The following is a 21577-nucleotide window of genomic DNA, read 5'->3' as shown; positions in this document are numbered from 1 at the left end:
AACTCAAATTATCTTTTCCAGTCAGGAGGACTTAATTCAAATAATGGTACTATATGCTAACAAATGGGAGAATTGCTTTAGACACAGGAAAACATTGGAAATTGACCCTTGTATAGGCAATGGGAGTCCTTAGACAAACAAAATATGATAAACCTACGATGACTGAATTAAAACTCCTACAAAATTTCCACATAAAAAACAATATCCAATTAACTCTGAGGCAAAAGAGGGCTCACAGGAAACCATATCCAAATTCCTCAAATGTGGCCTCTTAATTCCTTCCAAATCCCCTTGTAATACTCCTATTCTTTCCTTATTTGCTCATTTATCTATGCACCTCAGGTACTTCATTTTAAGCTTGTTTTGATCTTTTCTGCCTCTGAACTTAACTCGTGCCTTAGGCATAAACTAGAGAAACAACAGCTATTTTTTTATTTACTCAAGAAATCATTTGTGGGATGATCCAAGATGGCAGCATAGGTAAACATCTAAACCGCTGCTGTGCACAATGATTTCAAAACTACAACTAAAAGACAAAATGTCTATCACCCAGAACCATGGGAAAGCTGGCTGAGTGGAAGCTCTACAACTAGACTGAAAGAGAAAAGAATATTCAGGGCACACGTGCTGAAAAACTGAGGTACGAGGGCAAGCGTGCAATACGGGCTGGCAGTGAATCCTGGCTGGCTGCGGGTGTTGCTTTCTTCAACCTGAAGAGAAACAAGCTCTCAATCTCTTTAAAATCCAGTTTCTGGAGAGAAACTGCACTGTCTGCCATTGGGTCGGAAAGTGAGGGTGGCTTGCTTGCAGAGCTGCGAGCAAGAATAATTGTTTGTTGTGCTGGGGCGCAAGACACGGGGACGCGGTCAGAGAGGCAGAAACAACAGACTGGCAGCCAATGCTGTTTGCCATGCCCTAGCCTAGTGATGCCCTGAGACTCCACCCCCCCACAATCTACAAACACACCCAAGTTCCAAGCAGCAGCTTTTGCATATGAATGGCCTTCTCTATTGCAGTTTAACCTAGCAAACTTGCAACCTGGTGTAGACAGATCCAAAGCCTCCAAGCTCCAAACAGGGAGGAGAGGACTGTGGTTCTTGCTGTAGCTCCTGCAGGGTGGCCTCAGACAATAGCTGAACTGCACCCCATTGGAGATCCAAAAGCCATTGTACAAAGTGGTCAGTGTGAGACACCAGATTTCAACCCCTCACATCCATAAGTGACACATTCGGAGACAGACTCAGTGAGTACAAAAGCCCTACTGAAACAAGGCCTGCACCATAAGCGTGTCTCCAGCAGAGTAGTTCTTCCATTATAGACACAGTGGATCCTTACAGCCAATTGGCCTGGAGGTCAATTCCTCCCAGTGTACAACAGCAGTCAAGGTTTAACTACACCAAGACTTTGCACTCAGCCCACAAAGGGTGTACCAAGAGCAACCACCTTGGGTGATTGGGGAAGCTGAGTACTGGTCCCTATAGGTCACCTACCACACAAACCCACTCTATCAATACAAGGAAGCAGCCAAAATGCAGAGACACAGAAGCATGTCTCGAATGTGAGAGATGGAGGAAAGTAAACTAGTAGACAACACAGAGTTCAGAATCACATTTATAAGGTTACTCAAGAATCTTTTAAAAACCACTGAGAAACCTGAAGAGACTTTCAAGAACCTTAATGAGAATGCCGAAAAAAAAAAAAAGGGAAAAGAACCAGTCAGAAATAAAGCATACACTGTCTGAAATAAAGAATATATAGAAGGAGTGGGGGGGAGGTTCCAAGGTGGCTGACAGGTAAACACCTGAAATGAGGAGTTAGAGCTTTTCTCTGGATTAGGTTCTGGCTTAAGGAAATGTTTTGGCTGGTTGGATTTCTTATCCAGATCACTAAAACTTTCCTCCTTTCAGCAATAATTCTGTTGCACTTTCTAATCATTCATGTGTTCACTGAAGTAGCAGGAATTTCAGGCATGAAAAGTAGGCAATGAGGGCTAGGGCGGGACATCATTGTTTGGGCAACAAGGTTGTTAATCTTTCCATGATAATAGGCAGTTCTTTTTTCAATTTTTTTTTTATTTTTTTATTGTTTGAAGCATTACAAATAATAATAGGCAGTTCTTGAATAAGAATAAACCACATTGGAAAGAATCCAAGATGGCTGCACAGGTAAACACCTAACCTCAGCGGCACACAATTTCAATAAAATACAACTAAAATATAAAATGGACATTACCCAGAACTACAGGAAAGTCGACTGACTGGAAATTCTACAACGAGAAGCAAGGTGAAAACCAGAAGGAAGCGCGGAGGAGCTGTAAAAGCCTAAGGTACGGAGACACGCAGCGCACACGGAGAGGACGGAGCCGGAGAGGAGGGCAGCTGAGTGCCTGGCTGGCGTTCCCTAGTGGGAAGGAGATAAAAGCTCCGACTGTGCTGGGCCCCAGTTCCTACTGCTCTGAACCCCAGTTCTAGGCCAGAACCTGGGGACCCAGGCTCATGCAGAGGAAGCTGGGCTGTAAGGCTGAACCCTGGGGGAGCGGCAAAAGGAGGTCCCAGCAGCGCGCACATTGCGCGCAGAGAAGGGACAGTTGGCTGTGCTGCGGGATTGCCCTGGCGGGAAGGAGACAGGAGCTCTAGTCTGCTCTGAACGCCACCTCCAACTCCACTTCCAACTGAACTGAACCCCAATACCGGGCTCATTGGGTAGAGCCTAGACTGTTTGGTGGCAGGCGAAAATCGAGGGCACCTTTCTCTCAGAGGCGCTTGCCATGAGTACTGAAGGACCCGCATAGGGCGGGGGTGAGGGAAGCCAAAGCTGTAGACTCCACCCTCAAACCCAGCCCTGTCAGGAAAGCTGCGAAAATGCAGACGAAATAGATCACAAATTAAAGAAATGGAGGACAAAAAGCGACAGGATATAGAGTTCAAATCTACGCTTATAAGGTTTTTCAAGAATTTCCTAGAAAAGATGGATAAGACCTATGAGGATATGAAAAGGGATCAACTAGAATTAATAAGGAATGAACAAGAAATAAAGAATACATTGACTGAAATAAAAAATATTATACAGAGTCCTAAAAACAGAATGGAAGATCACAAGAATCAAGTCAAAGAGTTGGAACATAAAGAGCCAGAAGACACTCCTCCACAGAAGTTAGAAGGCAAGAGAATCCAGAAAATAGAAGATAATGTAAGAAACCTCTGGGACAACTTCAAGCGAACCAACATCAGAATTATGGGGGTCCCAGAAGATGAGAGAGAGCAAGATATCGAAAACATACTGAAAGAAATAGTGACAGAAAACTTCCCCCACCTGGTGAAAGAATTAGACCCACAAGTCCAGGAAGCACACAGAACTCCAAACAAAAGGAATCCAAAGAGGACCACACCAAGACACATCAGAATTAAAATTCCAAGAGCAAAAGACAAAGAGAGAATATTAAAAGCAGCAAGAGAAAAGCAGGTAGTTACCTATAAAGGAGCACCTATACGAATGTCAGCTGATTTCTCAACAGAAACCATGCAGGCCAGATGGGAATGGCAAGAAATATTCAAGGTGATGAATAGTAAGAACCTACAGCCAAAGATAATCTATCCAGCAAAGCTATCACTCGGAATCGAAGGTCAGATAAAGAGCTTCACTAATAAAAAAAAAAAAAGCTAAAGGAGTTCATCACCACCAAACCAGAATTATATGAATTGCTGAAGGTTTTTTCAGAAGAAAAAGTAAATAAAGATAAAAATTATGAACAACAAATATGTAACTATCAACAAGTGATTCTAAAAAACAAGGAAATTAAAATAAAAATCTTATGAACAATATTAACTGTTGAACATAAGAGGTATGGAAGGGGAGTGAACTGATGATTCTTAGGGAAAAGGGGAGAGGGGGATGTGGGAAGAGACTGAACATAAACTGTGCACTTATGTATGAGGAAAATGGGGGTTGGGGAAAGGGCAGAGGGTGGGGTGGGAACCTGATGGAGGAGAGCAATGGAGGAGAGAGGGGGGAAGGAACATTTGTAATAATATGAACAATAAAATTCTATTTTAAAAAATTTAAAAAAAAAGAATATATAGAAGCTCAACTCTAGATCAACATAACTTAAGAGTCAACCAAATATCTGGAATATGAGGAAACAAAAAACACTCAACCAGAAGGGCAGAAAGAAAGAAGAAACCAAAAGTGTGAGGATAGTGTAAGAAGCCTCTGGGATAGCTTTAAGTGTAGCAACATCCAAATTTTTGGGGTGCCAGAAGAAGAGAGAGAGCAGAATATTGAAGGCCTATTGAAAGAAATAATGACAGAAAACTTTCCCTACCTAGTGAAAGAAATAGACTTACCAGTTCAGGAAGCACACAGAACCCCAAAAAGGATGAATCCAAAGAGGACCACACCAAAAACACATCATAATTAAAATGCCAAGGCCAAAAGACAAAGAGAGAATCTTGAAAGCAGCAAGAGAAAAACAGTTACCTACAAGGGAGTACCCATAAGACTGTCAGCTGGTTTCTCAACAGAAACTATGCAGGCCAAAAGGGGGTGGCAAAATATATTCAAAGTGATGAACAGCAAGAACCTACATCAAGATTACTCTACCCAACCAAGCTATCATTCAGAATTGAAAGTCAGATGCAGAGCTTCACAGACAAGAAAAAGTTAAAGGAGTTCATCACCACCATAATTAAAATGTCAAGGCCAAAAGACAGAAGCTAGAAGGCAAGACATTACATGAAACGCTGAAGTGTATTCTTTAAGAAGAGGAAGAAAGCCGAAACCGGATTGGCTCAGTGGATAGAGCGTTGGCCTGCAGACTGAAAGGTCCCAGGTTCGATTCGTCAAGGGCATGTACCTTGGTTGTGGGCACATCCCCAGTAGGGGGTGTGCAAGAGGCAGCTGATTGATGATTCTCTCTCATCGTTGTTTCTAACTCTCTATCCCTTTCTCTTCCTCTGTGTAAAAAAACAATAAAATATATTTTAAAAAAGAAGAGGAAGAAGAAGAAAAAGACAAAGGTAAAAAGTATGAACAAAAAAGATATCAAGTACATACCTACCAACAAGTGAATCTAAAAATCAAGTGAATAAAAAATCTGAAGAACAGAATGGACTGGTGAATATAATAGAATCAGGGATATAGAAATGGAATGGACTGACAATTCTCGGGAGGGGGGGGGGGGGTGTTTGATGGGTACGGGAAGAGATTGGACAAAAATCTTACACCTATGGATGAAGACAGTGGGGGGGGGGGGGGGGGAAGGGCATGAGGTGGGGTGGGGAATCAGATGGAGGGGAGCTATAGGGGGGATAAAGGGGGAACATTTGTAATAATCTGAACAATAAAGATTTATTATATTAAAAATAAATAAATAAAATAATAATAAAAGAAAGAAATCACTTGTAGCTTACTAGGATGTGAACTATGAAAAGAATGCTAATGGTTCCAATTACTGGAGAAACAGGGTGATGATGGCAACAAAGAAATCCTGGGATGTTGGATACAAACTAACGGCTTTTATTCCTCCTGTATACAGCAATACATCTACAAATAATGACTCAACAAGGCTATCAGCCTATACATCAAAATCTATTAGAAGAAGCTGCACAGAACTTCCACTCTACCCCAATTTAGCCACCCTGGACAGAGAGCTAAGGATGTTGGGCAAATACAGTTAGTTCTAAGTCCAAATTCAGCAGGAAGTAGATTCAGAAGCCAGAACTGTATCTCTCTACTTCCCAAGCGAATTTGGTCTATATCAATTAATGAGGGGAATGTTAGAGTAGGTAGCTGGATAGAAATGAATCAGAACAGTTAAGATCTATTGGACAACATAGGAGACATGGCAAACAAAAATTAACCAAGAGTTAGCCAACCCAAGAGTGAGGAAGTGGAGACTTAAAACCTCCTCCAGGATGTAGTCTAACAGATAGCTTAATATCTGGGTGGGGCCAACTTGAAACCTGAGGAAGTTTTTTTGTATGTATTTTTTTCACAACCCAGCTCGAGTATAAAATTTCAAAGGTCCAAATAAGCAGGGCACTTGGTTAGAGTTTGGCCAGCTAAGCTGGAACTATTGTATATCTAAGTATATTTCCTTTTCTTAGAAATAAACTAGCATGCTTTGCTGCTATTTGGCATTGGTTTGAATTCTTTCCTACAAGGAAGACAAGAGTCAGGGGTACAGAGACAACCTCTAACATATAGTTAAGTAAAAAAAACAAAATGCAGATACTCTAAGGTATGTAACTTTTCATTGTAGCAAACAAGGAGATATAAGAAACTACATATGTATCTGCTCATTTGTGCAAAAGAAACATAAAGAGAACAATCCCAAAAATAAAGAGACTGGTAATCTACAAGGGATGAGTAAGAAAGGGGTACAAAGAAGTAGGGAATGAAAATAGGATAGTAGGGATGAGAAGGGAGCAACAAATTTCTGAAGATACATTCTTAAAGAGCTCTGATTTTATTTGTCATAGCACAGTGATACTTCAGAGATCAAAAATAAACAAATAAATAAAACACTCCAATTAAAACCAAAGAGGATGTGGTAGGAATCAAAATTAGAATACAAACAGTAACAAGGGAACTAAAAAAAAAAAAAAAAAAAACTAACCTAAGTAACTTTGAAATATAGTACATTGACTAAATACTGTAAGATTAAAGAAACTAAAAAGAACCATATAAAAATAGTGTAACCTAGTTGGTAAATTTGTTACTCAAAGAGAAATAAATAGGAAATTCTGAAACTGACTTCATGTAAATATTAAAATTGAGCAAATAAGTAAATACATTGTTTCTCATTGTCATAAAAATAAATTACAAATAAGTAAAAGAAGAAGGCTACAATAAACACTAGGAAGCAGGAATAGAATCATTATATCAATATAAATAGATAGTTTAAAATATAAAAAGATAGAGGCAAAAACATAGATGTATGTATATGTCTATATATGTGTGTATGTATGTTCAATCTGTGGTGAGGGCTTAGAAGTAATGACATCCCAGTAGCATTGAGCACACTTAATGGCCAGATCTTCATTTCTAATTATTTCCAATAAATAAAAAAGGAACCAGGACTCTTTGGAAAGTGGTTGATTTAAGGCTGGGGTAAGTAAAATAAGAGGGAGTTGGAACACCTGGAATTGCAAAAGAAGTGCTCAAAAATGATGGGATCATGTTAAAATTTCAAAGAAACTAATTTGAAGGAGATGTCAAATAGCGAACCCAGAACAATTTTAGCAACTAAATAATGATTCATTGGATTTACTTCAAAAAAATAAAAATCCATGATTCCATAAAGAAATAATTGAATATATAATAAAATGGGATAGAAGAAACAGTTCTTCCCTACAGAACAGTCCTAATTAATATAAGAAGGAAGTGGAAAAAATCATTAGGTCAGGACAGTAATAACTGTTGCAGATAAGATTCATTAAGCCAATGGAGGCTAAAATTAGTTAACAAAAGTTTTAGAAGAATCTGAATAGTTTCACAGTATCTCCCCCAACATATTTATAAATTACAATAGAAAATCTGTAACCTTACAATGGAGAAATGAGGCAGACATCACTTTCACCCACTAATCATCATCAACATCATCCATACATAACAAGACATATCAACATTACGATACCCTGAGAGGAATACAACATTATTTTTGTGACACTCTTTTAAAAAGTGCAATTCACATCAATATAATGTGTAATGCATTTTTTACACATTGGATAAATCCCTCCCATTCACATACCAACAGCAATCAAGGCTGAGAAAACATCAGAATAAACCAGATTCAGTAACTGCAGATATAATGACCCATTTGTTCAGTAAGATATATATAAAGATTCTGAGAATTTCTCCTACATGATGAAATCAGCAGATCACCTAATGTGTCTGAGTGTCTTAAACTAAGCAGAAAAACAAATATAAAAGGCCCCTGGACGTTTATTAACTGCAGGCACAATAAAAAGTTATATAGAAGCCTGGTCAAAGTGGCGGTGTAATTAAATGCAGTACTTACATCCTCTCACAACCACATCAAAATTACAACTAAACTAAAGAACAACCATCATCCTTAACACCCAAATCCCAGCTATAACAGAAATCCTATAGCTAAGGATATAAAGAAGATGCCACATCAAAACTGGTAGAAGGGATGGAGATGCAAAGGGCTGGTCCCACATGTATATGTAGCAGATAAAAATCAGGAGGAATATCTCAATTGCAGAAGTCTCCCCTGAGGAGCAAGGGGTCCCAGTCCAACATCAGGCTTTTCTGCTCAGGGTTCTAGTGCCAGGAAGAAATTTCCCCATAAAATCTGCCGAAACCAGTTTGGCTCAGTGGATAGAGCGTCGGCCTGCAGACTGAAGGGTCCCGGGTTCGATACCGGTCAAGGGCATGTACCTTGGTTGTGGGCACATCCCCAGTAGGGGGTGTGCAAGAGGCAACTGATTGATGATTCTCTCTCATCAATGTTTCTGACTCTCTATCCCTCTCTCTTCCTCTCTGTGAAAAATCAATAAAATATATATTTAAAAATAATAATAATAAATAAAATCAGTGAGGATTGTAGCTGAGTGGGGATTGTAACTTCTGGCGTCCCAGGCAGTTCCTCTTAAAGGGTCCATGCATGGACTTACTCAGACTTACTCTCTCTGAATTCTAGCACTGGTGCAGCAGCTCCAAAGCATCAGGGACATACAAGGATGAACTGAATTGCTGGTATCAGGACAAGAACTGTAAGGACAGCTTTCTCTCAGACAGAAGTGCTGATAGAGGCTATTGTTCCTTTGATGAGCACTCCCCTCACAGACCCAGCAGGCAAGAACCACATCTGAGTCTCCATTAACCTGGCTACAAAGGTAGCCTTACCCTTGTGATACCTAAGATCTTGTCCCACCTAACTTGCAATTGTTCCAGTGGCTTTTCCACACAAATGGCCTGTCTTCAGACTTTTCTAAAATCTCTCAAACAAGCAGCACCTGGCCTCAGCATGCTCCGTACATGTCACTTAGGGGCCCAGACCTAGCACTAGTGGCAGCTTGTGTTGGTTCAGAGCTTGGCTTCCCCTGGACACCTCCAAGCCCAGCACAAATAGCATCCATCTGCAAATAATTTTATAGCTCAAAATACAGGTGGCAGGTGACCTCAGACTGCATCTCCTGGGGAGCCTGAGCCAGTACACCCAGTGGACAGGTTTAGACCACAAAGGACACACTCAAGAGGAGGACTCAATAGGCACCACAGTCCCACTGACATGAGTTCTGCTCCATGCATTGGGTGGGCCCCAGCACAACTGATCCTCCATGGTAGTCAAAGCCAGTCCTTGTAGCCAATTGGCCTAAGGATAAATCCCTCCCATTCACATACCAACAACAATCAAGGCTCAACTACAACATGAGGGTATACACAGAGGGGAGAGGGAGCATCTGGAATGCCCACCACAGGTAAATGAGAAGGCTGTGCCACTAGACCCTACAGGACATCTACTGAATTAGGCCACTATACCAAGCCTGGAAGATATAGCATCTCTACCTATGCTAAATAGAAACAAAGAAAGGCTGCCAAAATGAGGAGATAAAGAAATATGTTTTCTGGAGAACAAAACTCCAAAAAAAGAACTAAACAAAATGGAGACAATAAATCTACCAGATGCAGAGTTTAAAACACTGGCTATAAGGAGATAAAAGAATTTAGCATAAAATAGGACATGGAAACTATAAAAAAAAAAAAGTCAGAAATGAAGGATACACTAACTGAAATGAAAAATAATTTATAGGGAATTAATTGTATGTAAAGTAGATGAACCCAGGAATCAAATGATTGATTTGAAGTATAAGGAAGCAAAAAGCACCCAATCAGAAAAGCAAAAAGAATTAAAAAAATAATGAGGATAGTGTAAGGACCTCTGGGATAATCTCAAGTATACCAACATTCGCATCATAAAAGCACCAGAAGGAGAGAGAGAGAGAGCAAGAAAAGGAAAATCTACTCGAAAAAATTACAGAAAACTTTCCTAACCTGGTAAAGGAAATAGACATACAAGTAAGTGCAGGATGTGCAGAATCTAAAACAAGATGAATCCAAAGAGGCCCTCACCAAGATATATCATAATTAAAATGCAAAAACTTAAAGACAAAAAGAACCATGAAAGCAAAAGACAAAAGACGCTGGTTACCTATAAGGAAGATCCAATAAGACTGTCAGTTGATTGCTCAAAAGAAACTTTGCAGGCTAAAAGAGACTGGCAAGAAATATTCAATGTGATGAAAAACAAGGACCTACAACAAAGATTACCCAGCAGAACTATAATTTATCATCAAGGACAGATAAAGGGCTTTCTAGTCGAGAAAAAGCTAGAGTTCATCACCACCAAATCAGTATTATGTGAAATTTTAGAGCATCTTTTTTGAAAAAGGAGGAGGAGAAGAAGAAAAAGAGATTTTAAAAAATTAACAATAAAATGGCAATAAATACATATCTATCAATAACTGAATCTAAAATCAAACAAATCAACAAGCAGAACAAAAACAGACTCATTGATACATATTGAATTTTTCCAGATGAAAGTTTGGGAAAGTTTGGGAGTTTGGGAAATGGGTGAAATAGGTGAAGGGATTAAGAAGTACAAATTGGTAGTTACAGAATAGTCATGGGGTTATAAAGTATAGCATAGGAAATATAGTCAAAAATCCTATATAATAAAGAGATAATATACAAATTAACCCTTACGCCTTCACAAGATGGCTGCCTATGGCCAGGCCAGCAGGGGGCGTTAGTGGGGGACGACCAAACGACTGAACAGCAGGCTGTGTGGGCGACCAGGCTGGCAGGGGCGGGTGGGGGGGGGGGGGATAAGAGGAGGGAGAAGGAGGGAGAAGGGGGAGCAGTTAGGGGTGATCAGGCCAGCATGCAGAGGCAGTGAGGGGTGATCACGCCGGCAGGCAAGTAAGCGATTAGGAGTCAGGGGTACAGGATTATGAGAGGATGTCCCGGATTGGGCTAAGGGCCCCATTCTCTGTGCACAAATTTTGTGCACCAGGCCTCTAGTATTTTAATAACTATGTATGGTGTCAGATGATATGAAGCTTAATAGGATGATCACTTAGTAAGTAGTATAATATCTAATCACCTGAAACTAATATAATATTGTATGTTAACTGTCATGTAAAATACTAGTAAAAAATTATTTTTAAGAAGTTTACAGAAAAAAAGTAATCTTTATATGTACAGCACTGCTGTGACAAGCATTTAAAATTCATAGTAATGTAAACACTTATTTCAATCAAAGTTATGATTTTGGTGAGAGTGAGATGTATGTGTGTGTGCACGCATGTGCATATGTGTTGGATTCAGGATAAAAAAGTACTAAATTATTATTTTCTAGGTGAGAAAATATTGATAAAGATTAAACTTTAAAAAATAATCACAAAATAGGAAACACCAAAAGAAACTGCAAAATAAAAGAAAGTGGATCCCTCTCTAGAGAGAGGGAAACTGAGAAACAGGGCAAGAGACTATCTTTTTTAAAGGAATAAGTCTTATAAAACCACTTGATTCTTTAAACACTGTGCATATATAACATTGATAATAACTTTCATGAAAATAAATCTATAAATGTATATAATTCTGACTATAAATAGGAAAAAAGAGATGGGAAAAACTTGAATTCAGGGTATAGGTAGAAGTATTAGAGCGAATATAATTTAACATATATAGGAAGGAAAAAGCCAAGGTGTAGGTGAGGTTTCAGGGAAGTTCATGCTAAATAGATTTCAGTTTTCTTCTGGAACCAGGGCAGCCTGATAATGACCACTTGGACTGAAACCTTACAATAGCCTGCCCTACCCAGTTCCCATCACTCACCTGTATATTGACCATTTGACATCTCTTTCTCCACTATCCAAGGTTCCTTCCCTTGCTCCAATAAGAAGATCATGTTGGGCTTGGAAATGGAGAGTCCTGAATGCAGAAGAAAAATGAAAGTGGGAGAGGCAGAATATGCTATAGCTGTTCCAGAACTCATATCTCTTGGTCATTGGGTAAGAAAGGGTACTAGAGAAAGGACTAGAGAATGTAAGATGAAGATGAAACTTCTTCCACAGCAGAGGTTCTCAAAGTGCTAGAGCAAAAGAACCAACACTTAGTAACATCAGAAATACATATTCCCAGTCCCAAACCCAGACTTATTGAATCAGAAACCACAATAGTTCTCAAACTTTCATGGGCATTAGAATCATTTGGAGGGTTCATTAAAACCCAGACTAGTCAAAACTGGTTTGGCTCAGTGGATAGAGCATTGGCCTGCAGACTGAGGTGTCCCAGATTCGATTCCGGTCAGGGGCATGTACATTGGTTGTGGGCACATCTCCAGTAGGGGTCGTGCAGGAGGCAGCTGATTGATGATTCTCTCTCATCGATGTTTCCAACTCTCTATCCCTCTCTCTTCTTCTCTGTAAAAAAAATCATAAAATATATATATTTTAAAAACAAAAACAAAAAATCCAGACTACTGGGCTTATTCCCAGAGTTTTTTTTATTCCATAGCCTAGAATGAGACCCCATAATTTGCAATTTAACAAATTCCCATGCCATACTGATACTGCTATTCCAAACCATCATTCTACAGCAAATGATGTTACTCATTTTTAACACTAAAAAACTACTTCAAATCATTCCCTGAGAACAGAAGTAGAAATTCAGCTAACCACTAGATATTCCCAATGGGAGAAGCAAAAACACTCCAGAGGGGAGGTTTTGAGTTATGGGGAGACATCCTTACCAAGCCATACCAAATTCCTGTAGTTCTCCAACATGACATCTCTGTATAAATCCTTCTGAGATGGGTTCAGCCATTCCCACTCTTCTTGGGAAAATTCTAGAGCCACATCCCTAAAGGTTACCAACTCCTGAAATTAAAAATATATATATATATATATATTGTTTGTCAAGTGATCTCATACAGTCATAGCCAAAAAATAAAAAGGAAGAAGAGGGGGATCCCCGGAGGAGAAGGAAGAGGAGGAGGAGAAGGAGGAGGAAGAAGAGGAGGAGTTGTTGTTCTGCCAGAGTTTACAGGTCTAATTGGTCTAAGGAAAATTATTATTGGGGAACAAATACATGCCCAGGTTTTAAGAAAAAGGGGGACATATCAAAAACAGACTCACACTTTGAAAATAAAACATTTTTGCAAAAGAGAAAGGAAATATACACAGAAAAAAATAGCTTATAGCATGAAACATGAATTTATGACATAAAAGTATATGAATAAAGGCAAAGTTTTATGTTATGTATACTAAGTATCATGACATTCTTACAGGGAGAATCCTTTTATATTACCCAAACTGGGGTATCACCTGGCTCAGAGTAGTGAAAGAAGGTCTAGACTCTATATGTGAGGAGAAACTTCCTTGAGTGTATCTTGAAGAAATAATAAAGCATATGTGAAGATATTTAGATTGGATGGTTATCCTTAAAAATCCGGAAAAAACTTACATGTCCAAAAATTAGAATTTAAGCTATACCACTGATATAACAAGCTGTATAAGTGGAAGGATACATGTTTTGTAAGCTCATGTATATCCAGTGTCTATTAAAAAACCTGTCACATTTTAAATACTCAAGAAATATTTGCTCCTTAGTGAAGATTCTTATTACATCTATATGAAGGAAAAGTACTCAATGCTTAAAAATGGCAGTTCCATTTGGCATTGAATGGTCTCATCCAGTGCACAAAATTCATGTACGGGGGTAGGGGGGAGGATTGTCCATCAGCCCAGCCTGCTCCTCTCCAATCTGGGACAACCTCGAGAGATGTCTGACTGCCCACCGGACTCAGGCCTAAACGGGCAGTCGGACATCCCTCTCACAATCCAGGACTGCTGGCTCCCAACTGCTCGCCTGCCTGCCTTCCTAACTGCCCCTAACTGCTTCTGCCTGTCAGCCTGATCACCTTCTAACCACTCCCATGCCAGCCTGATTGATGTCTAACTGCTTCCCTGCCAGCCTGTTTGCCCCAATTTACCTCCTCTGCCAGTCTGGTCATCCCTAACTGTCCTCCCCTGCAGGGTTTATCGCCTTCAACTTCCCTCCTTTGCAGACCTGGTCCCTCTCAACTGCCCTCCCTTGTAGGCCTGGTGCCTCCCAACTGCCCTCATCTACTTGCCTGATCACCCACAACTGCCCTCCCTTGCAGGCCTGGTCCCTCCCAACTACCCTTCCTTGCTGGCCATATTGTGGTGGCCATCTTGTGTCCACATGGGGGGAGGTTCTTTGACCATATGGGGGCAACCATATTGTGTGTTGGAGTGATGGTCAATCTGCATATCACTCTTTTATTAGATAGGATAGAAAACTGGTGCACAGGTGGGGGCCAGTTGGCTTGCCCTGAAGGGTGTCCCAGATCAGGGTGGTGGTTCCCTTGGGGCATGGAGCAGCCTGAGCGAGGGGCCTGTGGTGGTTTGCAGGCTGGCCACGCCCCCCAACTACCCAATTAGAGGCCCTGGTATCTGGGATATATTTACTTTCTACAATTACTTTGTAGCCTGGAGCAGAGCCAAGCCTCCTGCTCACTCAGTGGTGGCAGCCGTTTCTGTTTGGATTTGTTTACCTTCTATAATTGAAACTTTGTAGCCTTGAGTGGAGGCTTACGCTGGCCAGGGCATGTGGAAAGCTTGGCTTCCTCTGTTGCCGGGGAAATGCCTCCCTCCTGCTCTCTGTGGCCATAGCCATCTTGGTTGGGTTTATTTGCATACTCGCTCTGATTGGGGGTGGGGCGTGGCTGGTGGGCATGGCTGGTGGAACAGAGTAATGGTTAATTTGTGTATTGATCTCTTACTAAGTAGGATAATAAAATATGAAATATGGTTATTCTACACAGTAAAATATGAATAAATGTGGCTAGAGAAAAGAAAACATACAACTACATAGTGTAACATAACTTTCATGTAGCCCTCTACACTTTTGTGTTGCAGAAGGCCAACCTATATTGATGACACCAAGAGACTCCTTTTTCTTATCCCATTTCAGTTGAGTTAAAAATCACATGCAAGATATGGGAGGGAGGTGAGCAAGGCTCAGCATTTTTTCCCCTGACTCCCTCCTTGTAACACCACCCTGTTTAATTTTTGTCCTTCAATCAAAGGCCACAGTGGCTGTCAAGTATCTCCTTCTCTGGGTTCAGGCCTAAACTCAGTAAACCCCAAGGCATAGCACTATCCTTTGTAGTTTTTCTATATACTTGTAAATAGTCCCCTTTGATTTTCTTACCAGAACCCTGACTAATTAACATGTTGATCCAATGTGCTTTAGGATAGTACCAGAGATCCAACAAAAACACCACTAGGCAACTCTACTATACTTCCTTAATAAATTCACTCTCTCACACCCTGACAACTATTTCATACCATCTGTCTCTCTGATCACCACCAAGTACTACCCTGTTCTCATTTTGAACTTCTTCATCTTCTAGACCAGTGGTCACCAACCTTTCAGACCTCACGGACCACTAGTAGTCCATGGACCACCAATTGGCGACCCCTGCTCTAGCCCAACATATATGTTTACTAACCTGTATCTGTACTCATATATTTTGCCTTCCTTCTGTTACTACAGATAAAACTCTAGGCGTCCTATATAAGACCAATCCCTCCTCTTGTCTAAACAAGGACATTGTCTCCTTTCTCCCTTGTAAACATCATGGATATATCAGAACCTCCCTTGTATTACCAGTATTTTCTCACTCTACTGAATTATTCCTATCAGTATACAAACTAATACAATATTTTCCATCTATAAATAGACAAACAAATTTCTTTCCATGATATCATTCTGGCTATTGTCCCATTTCTCTACTCTTTTTAATAATAAAAGTTTTAACTGTGGTACATATACGCAATGGAATACTACGCTGCATTAAAAAAGAAGGAATTCTTACCATTTGCAATAGCATAGATGAAACTGGACAGCATTATGCTAAGGGAAATAAGCCAGTCAGAAGAGATAAATATCACATGATCTCACTCATTTGTGGAATATAATGAACAACATAAACTGATGAACAAAAACAGACCCAGAGACAGAGAAGTGTGCTGTGCCAGCACAGCCAAGGCTGACGAAGGATGAAGAAAAGACAGACAAAGAGGATAAGATGGGTCTAGGTGGATCATCTGTGTGTGACTGAAACAGACTGCAAGCCTATGTTTTATTTTATAGTCAGAGGTAAACAAGGTAATTTACAATATTCTTGTAATTTTCACTTGTTTTGGCAGCACTTGCTGCACCCCACACAGCCCATTAACTCTCCAGGAAAGATCTAGGAAGCAGTCACAAGACCAAGCTTAATTATGCTAAGAGGGCTGTGCCCTCGAAGCTGGGACTTGTTTGCAGCTTTGCTAGCAGGTCAATCCCAGAATTAACCCTATAACCACTCTCTACAGAGAAGCATCGATCAGACTGTCAAACCTCAGAGGGAAGATAGGGGAGGATGGGAGTAAGGTAGAGAGATCCATCAAAGAACTTGTATGCATGCATATAAGCTTAACCAATGGACACAAACACCAGGGGGGTGATGGCATGAGTGGGGGGGGGGGGCGCAATGGGGTGATAAGGACATATATGTAATACCTTAATCAATAAAGAAAAAAATTAAAATTAAAAATTAAAAAAATAACAACAAAAGTCTTCCAAACACCATTAGATCAGTGATGTCCAGCAGAATACAACATGAGCCACAGATGTAATTTAAACTTTTTCAGTAGCTACATTAAAAAGGTATATGCAATAAGTAATTTAGTAATATTTTTATTTAACCCAGTATATCTAAAATATCATTTCAACCTGTAATAAATATAAAAGTATTAATGCTTTACATTCCTTTAATATGAAAGTATAAATATGAAAGTATTAATTCCTTTAATATGAAAGTATAAATATGAAAGTATTAATGCTTTACAATCTTCAAAGTCTAGTATGTATTTTATATTTATATGGCACATCTCAATTTGGAGTAGTCACATGTGGCTAATGGGTACATTATTGAACACACCTGTCCAGAGCTCATAAATATGTTCTGGGTATTTGAGTTTCCAGAATTTCGAACTTAAATGGCTTCAAGCCTACTTCCAGAGCCTGCCTGTACCTCTTATGTATCCAAAATTATTTTGGTCTGTCTCTATTCTCACTTTTAAGCCCTCTGTTCTCTTTTAAACCTATTGCAATGATGCTTTTGTCCAAATCACTCTATAAAGTAGCTCTTTTAAGGCTATCAGCAGCTTCCATGTTACTAAATCCAGCAGTCAGTTCTCAGTCTTCATCTGCCTCAATTTCTCTCAGAATAATGTAACTCAGTTGATTATCATCTTGAAAATTTTCTACTCTTGACTTCCAGGAGTTCTGGTTCTAGTTCTCCTTCTACATCACTCCTGCACAGTCTCTTTTGCTGGTTCTTCCTTTTCTTGTCAGCCTCTAAATCACATGTGTCAAACACAAGGCCCGCGGGCCAAATCCGTCCCGCCAGGCCTTGCAATGTGGCCCGCACCGCGCTGTCATCACTGCACTCTGCTGCGTTTCCATCACAATGACAGTTTATGACTGTTCAGTAAACCATTCGGCCTGCGATTTAGGCTGGATTTTAGATTTTGGCCCCTTCTCTGATTGAGTTCGACACCCCTACAATGATGAATGACCTAAATTCAGTCCTTGACTTCTTTTCTATCTACATTTACTATAGTCCTAATCTCAAGGTAATCTCATCCTAACCTACGTATGGCTTTAAATACACTATTTGACTCTTGCCCAAACCGGTTTAGCTCAGTGGATAGAGTGTCGGGGCCTGTGGACTGAAGTCAATTCCGGTGAAGGGCATGTACCTTGATTTTGGGCACATACCCAGTGGGGGGGTGCAGGAGGCAGCTGATCAATGTTTCTCTCTTATTGATGTTTCTAACTCTCTATTCCTCTGCCTTCCTCTCTGTAAAAATAAAATAAAATAAAATAAAATAAAATAAAATAAAATAAAATAAAATAAAATAAATAAACTAATGACTCTCAATAACATTCCACTTGGATATGCAATAGGTTTCTCAAACTTAATATATGGAACTCAATTCTTTTTTTTTTTCTTTACGGGAACGGGTACCTTAAAAAAAGAAATTACCATTATTGGTACATAATTTATATCCAGTAAAATGCACACATTTCAAACGTATACATTTGAGTTTTAATAACTGTATACAAACATGCAACTAGAGACATTTCTGTCACTCCAAAAGGGTTGCCCCTTCACTGTCAACTCCAACCCTCACTCCAGGGCAACTACCAATCTGCTTTCTGTCACTAAAATGATTCTATTTTCTTTTCTAGAATTTCACATAAATGGAATCATATGGTGTGAAAATCCACGATCAGCATGGCTTTCGGATTCAAAGTTTGGAGAAAGGACTGATGCACAAACTGATACACAAGACAAGAAATACTAATTTGATTATGGGAAGAAACCAGGGAAAAGCTCAACTGTAGTAGTCAAGTTCCACTGAGTCTCCTTTCCCAGCTGCTTTTATTTACTAGAATACACAATTGCCTTTTAGAAATGCAAACAGGCATATCAATGGTAATAGTTAGTAAATAGTAAGATTATCAGGTTTAGGTTGAGTTTGCTTTAAGCCATTGAGTCAGCAATAGGTAATAAAATGTAAATATTCATCCTGTGAATATCAAAGGGAGTCCAAACTCAGCCTTCTGGTGGACTCCTCACATTTATTTTAATTACTGTTGCTCTTGGTTTCCAGCAATATGGTGTGCCAGTTATCAATTTATGGCCTCACAGTTGCAAGTTGCTAAATTGGAGTTTGGCCCTTTCAATCTTTTTCCTTTAGGGACTGACGTAATATTAACTTTTTCCAGTAGAGGGAGCCAGAGAGATGCTGCAAGAAGAAATGGCTTTGCTTCTAACTTCCAGACATGGTTCCCAGGGCAGGCAGCTTCTCTAGCCCAATCTCACAATGTTCCTGCTTCTCCAGTGGCTGGCAATCAGCACCTTCCTCAGGCCCCCGAGATAGTTCTTTGTGAACTGTTTTCTCTAGCGCCCTGGAGAACTGACTTCTGGTAAGTTCCAGAGGGTGGATTCCAGCAGGTTCCACAAGTGCAGCACCATAGAGACTCCTTTGCCCATTAATGAATCAAGGTCAAGGGTTTCCTGTGAGATCAGGATCCTGGGATGTCATCGAGTTCTGTATCTTAGACCTTAGGATTAGCGACTGCTCCTTCTATCTGCTGTTTCTGTTTTCTTTAGCATTCTCTTTATTTCTTAGTAGCCAATCCCTCTTACTCCAATCCCTTGCTATAATGCATAATGTATATTTAGCATTAGCTCTTCATTTTTAAAAATTTCTTTATATATTAAGGTATTACATATGTGTCCTCATCCCCCCATTAACCTCCTAAGCCCCTCCCCACTCATGCCCTGGAGCCCTCATGGGCAGGTGGAGACCCGGCGATCAGGGGAAGGTGATGCCCCTAACACACCTCTGTTGTTGCCACTGCCAGCAGTGCAAACCTTGGCCAGCCCTTGTTATTTGAGCCTCTGGCAACTCTGGGCAGCTGGGCAACCACCATCCAAGGCTTGCCTGCACCTTGGGCCAACCCTGGGTGACCAGCAGGGCTGAGCTTTAGCCTGGCCACACCATGCATCTGCCACCTCCCAACCCCTCAGCCACAGCTAAGTTTAAAGAACTGTGGTACTCCGGTGGGGCTGAATGTACTGGGCACTGCCATCTTGTGGCTAGGGGTGCTGTCATCTTTGTGACAGCGTGATAGTCAATTTGCATATTCCCTCTTTATTAGATAGGATGGTGGAGAGAGGACTATCGAGGCTATCTGTGACTCTCTCTGTACTCCAAAGTCCTAAAAAATGAGGTAGCAGGAGAGACAAAATGGCAGAAGACTAGATGGACGGGTTCTGAGCCTTTTCCTAAAACAGAAAGAGAGAGCAGCTGAGGGTCACGCTGGGAGTGTTCATTAGCAAGCTAAGAGACAGGCGAACTCCAGGAGAAGGTGGGGGGCTGCTGATCAGGGTGGCTCTGACAGGGAAGCACCCACGGCAGGGCTGAGTCCCCTCCCAGAGCTACCTACGGGCTTGGATGGGGAAATCTCGCCATCTTTAAAGGAAGAGTGGATCTTGTCAGAGGCCTGAACACCCACAGCAGCAGTGACTGACCGCAGAGCAACTGTGAGTCCCAGAACGCTGGTCCAAGGCAGCGTGAACACTTAGACTCAAAGGAGCACTCCAACACACAGCGAAAAGGTCAGATTTCGCAGTGACAGGGTAAGTCCCTGCAGCAGAAGACAAAAGCCCTCGCACTCCTGGCGTGGAAGCTGGAGGACTGCAGCAGTATTTATAAGGAGAAGCCCCTGGCTATTGGGCTGGTGTCACCCGTGAATGTGGACAGGGCTCCTAATAGGGGAGATATCTAAAGAGCAACATGTTTTGATCTGACTCGGAGGCATATCCGGAGAATTACAGGGGAGTGCAGTCGGCTTGGACTTGCCCCCTAACCCCTCCACAGATCAATGTCACAGAGAAGAAGAAAAAAAAAAAAAGCTAGAAAGGCTTTAGAGCCCTGGAAGTTAACCCAGAAACACTGCCACCCAAAGGCTAAATCACAAATTTACCCTAATGTAATAAAAAATCAAAGCAAGACCTGCTTAAAAAATCAGGACCAGATTACAACACTGAGGAGCAGTGAAACTCAGGGAACTGCAATACTGTTCAGTCTGGGAAATAGTTGTGCCAAACAGAACAATAGAGGAAGTGAATGACCTTCACTACTACAAATTTCATTATTTTTATTTTTTAATTTTTTAATTTTTGTTTTTTATTTTCAATATTTGCAACATTTACTCAAGAAATTATTTTTTTCTTTATTCCTCACTTGATTTTATTTTTTAATTAATACATTTTTATTTGTAATCAGCATTATTATTACTACTATTTTACTTTTTTTTTATCTTACTTACCGTACTTTATTTATTTTTTAAGTGTCATATTATTTGCTCTTTATTTTACTTCAGGATTAGTGTTCTACAGTCTATTTTTACCTTTCCTTCACCAATGATTTATTCCACATGTGTCAAACATAAGGCCCGCGGGCCAAATCCGTCCCGCCAGGCCTTGCAATGTGGCCCGCACCGCGCTGTCATCACTGCACTCCGCTGCATTTCCATCACAATGACAGTTTATGACTGTTCAGTAAACCATTTGGCCCGCGATTTAGGCTGGATTTTAGATTTTGGCCCCTTCTCTGATTGAGTTCGACACCCCTAATTTATTCTATCTCAATCCTACCTTTATGCTATCACTCTCTTCCTAACCTTATCTTCTATGGTGTCCTGTTTATCTTAACCCTTTCCTGCTCTAGATTTTCCCTATTCTTTCTGTTTACCACCTCCTAAAATTTCATCCTACTTGTGTATATATAATTTGCAACCGCCTGCTACAAGCCCATACACACCTCCCTTTCCGCTGTCTTAAAAAACAAAACAAACAGCCTTTCTCTCTATCCCCTTGATGTTGTATGTTAAC

The 21577-nt window shown here is 40.4% G+C and overlaps 1 protein-coding gene across 1 annotated transcript in view; it reads right to left on the bottom strand.

The window, feature by feature from the left end:
- ZNF527 (zinc finger protein 527) overlaps window positions 1-21577 on the bottom strand; it is a 70041-nt gene that overhangs the window by 36194 nt on the left and 12270 nt on the right. Inside the window, exons 2-3 of the mRNA XM_045570932.1 lie at window positions 12782-12908; window positions 11866-11961 (exon numbers count right to left, since the gene is read on the bottom strand). Coding sequence (XP_045426888.1) covers window positions 11866-11961; window positions 12782-12908 — 223 coding nt within the window. The remainder of the gene's footprint in view (window positions 1-11865; window positions 11962-12781; window positions 12909-21577) is intronic.

Source organism: Pipistrellus kuhlii, unplaced genomic scaffold, assembly GCF_014108245.1.
Source record: "Pipistrellus kuhlii isolate mPipKuh1 unplaced genomic scaffold, mPipKuh1.p scaffold_m20_p_38, whole genome shotgun sequence".
In the NCBI taxonomy this organism is placed as follows: Eukaryota; Metazoa; Chordata; class Mammalia; order Chiroptera; family Vespertilionidae; genus Pipistrellus; species Pipistrellus kuhlii.
Note: the sequence above shows the minus strand (reverse complement) of the source record. Positions and strands in the feature narration are given on the sequence as shown.